This window comes from Dendronephthya gigantea, unplaced genomic scaffold (genome assembly GCF_004324835.1).
Source record: "Dendronephthya gigantea isolate DGI-Jeju-01 unplaced genomic scaffold, DenGig_1.0 000026F, whole genome shotgun sequence".
NCBI lineage: Eukaryota > Metazoa > Cnidaria > Anthozoa > Malacalcyonacea > Nephtheidae > Dendronephthya > Dendronephthya gigantea.
In genome coordinates, this window is record NW_021163036.1 from 2256326 (window position 1) to 2262727 (window position 6402).

Consider the following 6402-nt stretch of genomic DNA (forward strand, 5'->3'; position numbering starts at 1 on the left):
CTATTCTCAAATTCGGTACGCTTAATCCCCTTGAGCTGGCGTTAGGGTCACAAGTTCACGAAGCTCACTCGCAAGGGGTTCTTCTTGACCAAAAAATTGTGGTACGAGAATGTCATTCAATGTTTCATGTATCGGTTCTACGTACTCTTCGAAGGCCTCAATTGTTCGCATGAAGTAGGTAAATTTTGATTTGTATGCTTTCGTAAGGGCAATGTAGGCTGCATGAGGCTGGCTTTTCGCGATTTCCGTGAGTGATGAGATATCTTGTACCCATCCTTGAATTTTTTCTTTACAATACTCATCTTTATATTCTTTTGATCCTATAACAGCACCCAAATGGCGTTTTCCTTCTGTTGTAATTTTAACTTCTTCTCCAAAGATCTGCTCTGCTTCTTTGGCCAGTTCTTGCGTCTTCACTATCAGCCAACACTCTGGACCATTTACTAGATAGCCGTATTTCTTTCCTTCCTCTTCCAAATGCTTATACCAATTATATAAATGTGTCAATCTTCCTCCTCCCGCTGAGTCATCGGCCAGCCATACTTGTTTGATTTCTGGTATGTTCAATCTCAAACTTTGAATCATTATAGCTGTGTTAATTGAGTACCAGGACATAGCTAGAGGATCCGCTTGGGTGGTACCTTCTTGCGACAAAATCTCACCTCCCCCACATATGAATAGCCTGGAGGGGCATCTGTAGGTGTTAATGATGTATATGGACATTCTGTTGCAGGTTATTTGAAGATTGTGCATTGCTACCGCTGTATTCATTTGGTTAAAAGCATTGGTCGCATGAATTAATAGGATTCCATCAGTCCCTTCTTCCTCAAAAACATGGCTCATGGCATGTATTGCTGCCTCGGCCCCAGCACTGTATCCTGCACAAACTTGCAATGGCCCCGCTGCTTCCCTTATCTCCGCTCTCAAGAATGAAGTTACTGTCTTACCGATTATTCTTCGCAGCACTTCCCCCACTCCAATTGGTCGAATTCCAGGATGTTTATCTAGTGGAATTAGCCTACAGGATGTGTAGCTTTTTAACAGGGATGGATGGTAGCATAATTTCAACAGATTTTTGGTCATCGTTGATATTTCTTCTCTTAAGATCTTACCTTCGTTACTGAAATTCTTTGAGCATAAAATTCGTCGGTATATGTCTGGGTCCATACCAGAAGGTCCAGCTGAGCCCTTAGTTTTAAAAGCTGCGTCATAAATCATCTGCTCATTGATGAGGTCGAAAATATTGGACGCGATTCGATCTACGGGACCATTTAGGAGGCATTCGTCCTCTACATCACTGGCTGCCGGGTGTTTCTTTTTTCCAAAGCTTCCAAAGTCTCCAGCGAACGATCTAGTAAACCCGGGGAGCTTTCTTTATCCAGAAATTTAATCGCCGCGGATAGTTTTCCTTGCATTACCAATCTGGCGAAAACTCTGGAGATATCATTTACTGCAGAGGGTTTTCTTGATGATAAGAACCGATCTTGTGTAAATCTCACTTCTTTCATTAGTAGATTCAAGTCCCCTTGCTTCCATAGGGTTAATCTTCGTTTTATCGCTGTGCTGTGTTCTTTGCTCTTTGACGTTGCCGAGGGCTTTTGGAGAATCAAAGATGGAAGCACCATAAAGGCTTTCAATGCAATCGAATTGAGATCAGAATTGGAATTGAATTGCTTTAGCCAATAAGTCAACTCTGCAATGAAATCTTTTCCCGCTCTGCCGGAGGGTATATTAAAAATGTTCCTTCTAAAATGGACGATTTCGTCATAGATTTTACTAATCTGATCGCATAAACTTTGTTGACTAATAGAAGCCCACATTTTTTCTTTGATTTCAGACGCCATAACATCCAATTCAGGTAGATTTGGCTTATTATTTGCATTTCCTGTTCATTATATTTTGGTTCCAGTGGTGTCACAGGGGAACGATTTGGAATGCGAACATTATTGTGCTCTGTGCTAATTTCCGTTGTATGGCTTTGTTCCGATTCCATCAGTCCCAGAGGGAATTTGTAAAGCGCATTCTCTGTGTCCATGCTAAGTTCTGCAGCTTTACCGTTGCAGAGGCGTGACTGCAGTTTCCCCTTTGCTTTCTCAGGATTTATTTTCGCATGTCCTAATTTCTCGATATTTGAACTATCTATTAGAATTGCTTGCTGTGCGGGGTGTTGAAAGGCGACGGTACCCGACTCGTTCTCCATACAGCTTGATTTAATTTTGAGCTTAGAGCATTTTCGAAGCTTACATATCTGATGACTTGTCTTTCTATTCAAACAACAATTACACTGCCCACAATTTATTTTCCTCAGGCACGGTTTGCAGCTACCACATTTTCTCCTTCTTTTCTTAACAACACCTTGCTCTAAATCGACTATATGCCTCGCTGTCGCATGTTGACCGCCGAAGTTTGTTCATGACTCTCAACGTTCATTTGATCTAGACCTTCTACATTCGTCGTAACTGGATCGTAATTTTCGATTGTAGAAACATCGGTAATATTTTCTACATCATTTTCTACTAGTTGTATCAAATGTTCAGCCAAATCAGAATTTTGGCTGATATTTTTTGAAATCGCAGAGCCCAAAATTTCATGACTGTCTGCCAGAAGTGACCACAAAAAAGAAGGGTCAAGAAAGGAAAGATGACAACCGAAAACCCTCAGAAGAGAAGAGCACACAACGCCACAACATCTAATTAAAAATGTCTAGTATATATGTGACATAGCTCAGTATGTTGATTGTGGGAATGTTCCACATGGGCACTGAAATCTTAACCATGACCATATTAGTTCACTGGGACTGCGTGGCTTTTTTTGCTATTCTATTTGGGTTTGATCATTTGGCATTTGCAATAGCATTTAGATTTGTTCAAAAAAAAGCAAAGTGAAAAATGGAAAATTTCGTTTTGGCGGATAGTGTATATATAGCGAACGTACCCGAACGTCCATAACGAGTACGTACAAGTCGCAGATGTAGTAAATTACGCGGACCTACAAAACATCCAGGTGCTTACATCGTATGTATACTTGTGAACTTTGAATTAATTTTTCATCAAGCCTTGGACATAATTAAGCCCTTTTTTTCAAGCAGCTAATTACCAAAACTTTCCAACAGTAACACGAAATTCTCCCTCGAAACCCAATAAAAAATAATCTTTTCTTTCAGGTCGTGACGAAAACATTTTTTTCCCGATGCAAAATTCGAACCACCACCAACTTACAAGTTGCTACACCATTGTCGTTACCCTGCGACTATTCGCCTCTTACAATACTAAGTGGTGTTTTTATCTTACTTAAATCTTTTTTTTCAAGAGGCTTTTGAAAAAAATTTGTCCAGCATTCGAACCACTACCAAAATAAACACGAGAACACCAAATTCTCCGTTGAAACCGAACAAAAAAGGAGTAAGTCTATTTTGACGAATTTTTCAATTGTTCAAAAACTGTCTTAAACTGCTAAAAAAAAACGGCTTCGTAAGACTAATAGCTTTCATTTTACAGCATATTTTGTTGCTTTTTGGAACATTGAAAAGGTCGTCGTCAATTTTGAGTAAAATGGTAAGGCTTACCCCTAACAATTTTGGTCAATTTTGACAAGTTTTTGAGTTTGAGATGGGTGACCACGCTTTGGTTATGATGTCAATTATTTATATAACAAAAGCATGTTTTGGTTATGGTGGGAAAATGTTGGGAAAATGTTGGGAAAATGTTGGAAAAATGTTGGGAAAATGTTGGGAAAATGTTGGAAAAATGTTAGGGAGATGTTGGGGAAATGTTGGGGAGATGTTAGGGAGATGTGGGGAAATGTTGGGGAGATGTTGGGAAAATGTTAGGAAAATGTTAGGAAAATGTTAGGAAAATGTTGGGAAAATGATGGGAAAATGTTGGGAAAATGTTGGAAAAAAGTTGGAAAAAAGTTGGAAAAAAGTTGGAAAAAAGTTGGAAAAAAGTTGGAAAAAAGTTGGAAAAAAGTTGGAAAAAAGTTGGGGAAAAGTTGGGGAAAAGTTGGGGAAATAGTGGAGAAATAGTGGTGTAAAGGTTTGGAAGATATTGGAAGAGAGTGTGAAAAGTTTTGGAAAAAGTGGGGAAAAATATTGGTAAAATTGAGGGGAAAGGTTGGGGAATTGTTGGAGGGAAATTGAGAAAGGAAGGAAAGGGGAGAGGAAGGAAGAAAGGACAGAGAAGGAAGAAAAGGGAGGGGAAGAAGGGAAGAGGGAGGGAAGGAAAAGAGAGGAAGAAGAAGGAGGAGAAGGAAGAGGGGAAGAAAGAAGAGGAGAGGAGAGGAGAGGGAAGAAGGGGGAAGGAAGGGAAGGGGGGAAGGGGAAGAGAGAAGGGAGAGAGAAAGGGGAGGGAGAGAGGAAAGGGGGGGAAGGAGGAGAAAGAAAGGGAAGGGAGGAAGAGAGAGAAGGAGAAGAAAAGGGGGGGAAAGGAAGGGAAGAAAAAAAAAAGGGGGAAAAAAGGGAAGGGGAAGAAAAAAAAAGGGGAAAAAGGGAAAAAAAAGAGGAGAGAAGAAAGGGGGGAAAGAAAAGGGAGAAGAAAAAGAGAGAGAAAAAAAAGGGGAAGGGAGGAAAGGAAAGGAGAAGGGAAGGAGAAAAGCAGAGGGGAAGAGAGAAAAGGAGGGAAAAGGGGGGGAAGAAAGAAAGGAGAGAAGAGGAGAAAAAGAGAAGAGAGGAAGGGAAAAGAGGGGGGAAAAGGAGAGAGAGGAGGAAAAAAGAAAGAGGAAAGGAAAAGGGGGAGGGAGAGGAGGGGGAAAGAAGGAGAGGAAAGGGAAGAGGAGGAGAGGGGGAGAGAAAGAAGGAAAAGGGAGGAAGGAGAAGGAGAGGGGAAGAAAAAGAAGGAGAGGAAAGGAGAAGGAGGGAGAAGGAAGGAGGAGGGAAAGGAAAAGGAAAAGGGAAAAGAGGGGAGAGAAGGGGGAAGAGGAAAGAAGGGAGGGAAAAAAAGGAGGGGGGAAAGAAGAGAAAGAGGAGAGAGGGAAAAGAAAGGGAGAAGAAAAAGGGGGGAAGAAAAAAGGAGAAGGGGAGAAGGGAGGGAGAAAAAAAAGAAAGGAGAGGGGAGGGGAAAAAAGGGGGGGGGAGGAGAAGAAAAAGAGGAAGGAGAAAAAGGGAAAGAGAAAAAAAGAGAAAGGGGAGGAAAGAAAAAGGGGGAAAGAAAAAAAAAGAGAAAGGGGGGAAAGAGAAGAGGGAGGAGAAGAAAAAAAAGGGGGGAAAAAAAGAAGAGGGAGAAAAAGAGAAAGGGGGGAGGAAAAAAGAGGGGAGGAGAAAAAAAAGAGGAGGGAGAAAAAAAGAGGAGAGAGAAAAAAAAGGGGAGGAAAAAAAAAGGGGAGGAAAAAAAAAGGGGAGAGGAAGGGGAAGGAAAGAGAAAAGGGGGGAAGGGGAAGGGAAGAGGGGAAAGGGAAAAAGGGAAGAGGAGGGAAAGGAAAGAGGAGGGAAAGGGAAAAGGAAAAGAAGGGGAAGGGGAAAGGGGAAGGAAAGGGAAAGGGAGGAAGAGGGAAGGGGAAAAGGGAAGGAGAGGGGAGAAAAGAGGAGGGAAGGGAAAAAGGGAAGGGAGGAAGAGAAAAAAGGGAAGGGGGGAAGGGGAGAGAAAAGAGGGAGAAAAGGAAGAAAGGAGAAAAAGGAGAAAAAAGGAGAAAAATGGGGAAGAGAGGAAAAAAGAGGGGGGGAAAAAAAAAAAGAAAGAAAAAGAGAAGAGAAAGAAAGGGGAAGAAAGAGAGGGGAAGAGAAGAAAGAAAAAGAAGGGAAGAGAAAAAAGAAAAGAAAGAAGGGGGAGGAAAAGGGGAAGGAAAAAAGGGAGGAGGAGAGAGAGAGGAAGAAAAGAGGGGAAAAGAAAAGGGGAGAAAAAAGAAGGGGAGGAGAAGAAGAGAAAGGGGAAAGAAAGGAGAAGGGAAAGGAAAAGAAAAGAGGAGGGAGGAGGGGGAAAAGAAGAGGAAGAGAAGAGGAAAAGGAAAGGAAGAGGGAAGGAAGAAAAGAGGAGAGGAAGGGAGAGGAGAGAAGAGGGAAGGAAGAAAGAGGAGAAGGAAGGGAAGGAAGAGAAAAGGGGGAAAAGGGAAGGAGAGAAAGAAAAGAAAAGGGAAGGGAAAAAAGGAGAGGAAAGGGGAAGAGGAGAGAAAAGGGAAGGGGGGGAAGGGGAGAGGGAAAAGAGGGGAGAGAAAAGGAGAGGGAGGAAGGAAGGAAAGGGGAGAAGGGAAAGGAGAAAGGGAGAGGAAGGGAAAAAAAAAGGGAGGGAAAAAAGGGAAGGAAAAGGGAGGAGAAAAAAGGGGAAGAAAAAAGGGAGAAAAAAAAGGGGAAGAAAAAAAAGGGAGGAAAAAAAAAAGGGGAGAAAAAGGAGGGGAGAAAAAACAGGGAGAAAAAAGAGGAAAAAAGAAGGAAGGGGAAGGGAAGGGAGGGGGAAGGGGGGAGGAAGGGAGAGG

General features: G+C 42.1%; 1 protein-coding gene across 1 annotated transcript; it reads left to right on the top strand.

Moving 5' to 3' along the window:
• Positions 1 to 3724: 3724 nt before the first annotated feature.
• On the top strand, positions 3725 to 5378 carry LOC114523261 (ribosome-binding protein 1-like; the record flags this gene model as incomplete). Its single annotated transcript, XM_028544127.1, has 2 exons — positions 3725 to 3824; positions 4105 to 5378. Coding segments are annotated over exons 1-2 (1374 nt in total), but the record flags the coding sequence as incomplete, so codon positions are not given.
• Positions 5379 to 6402: the final 1024 nt, after the last annotated feature.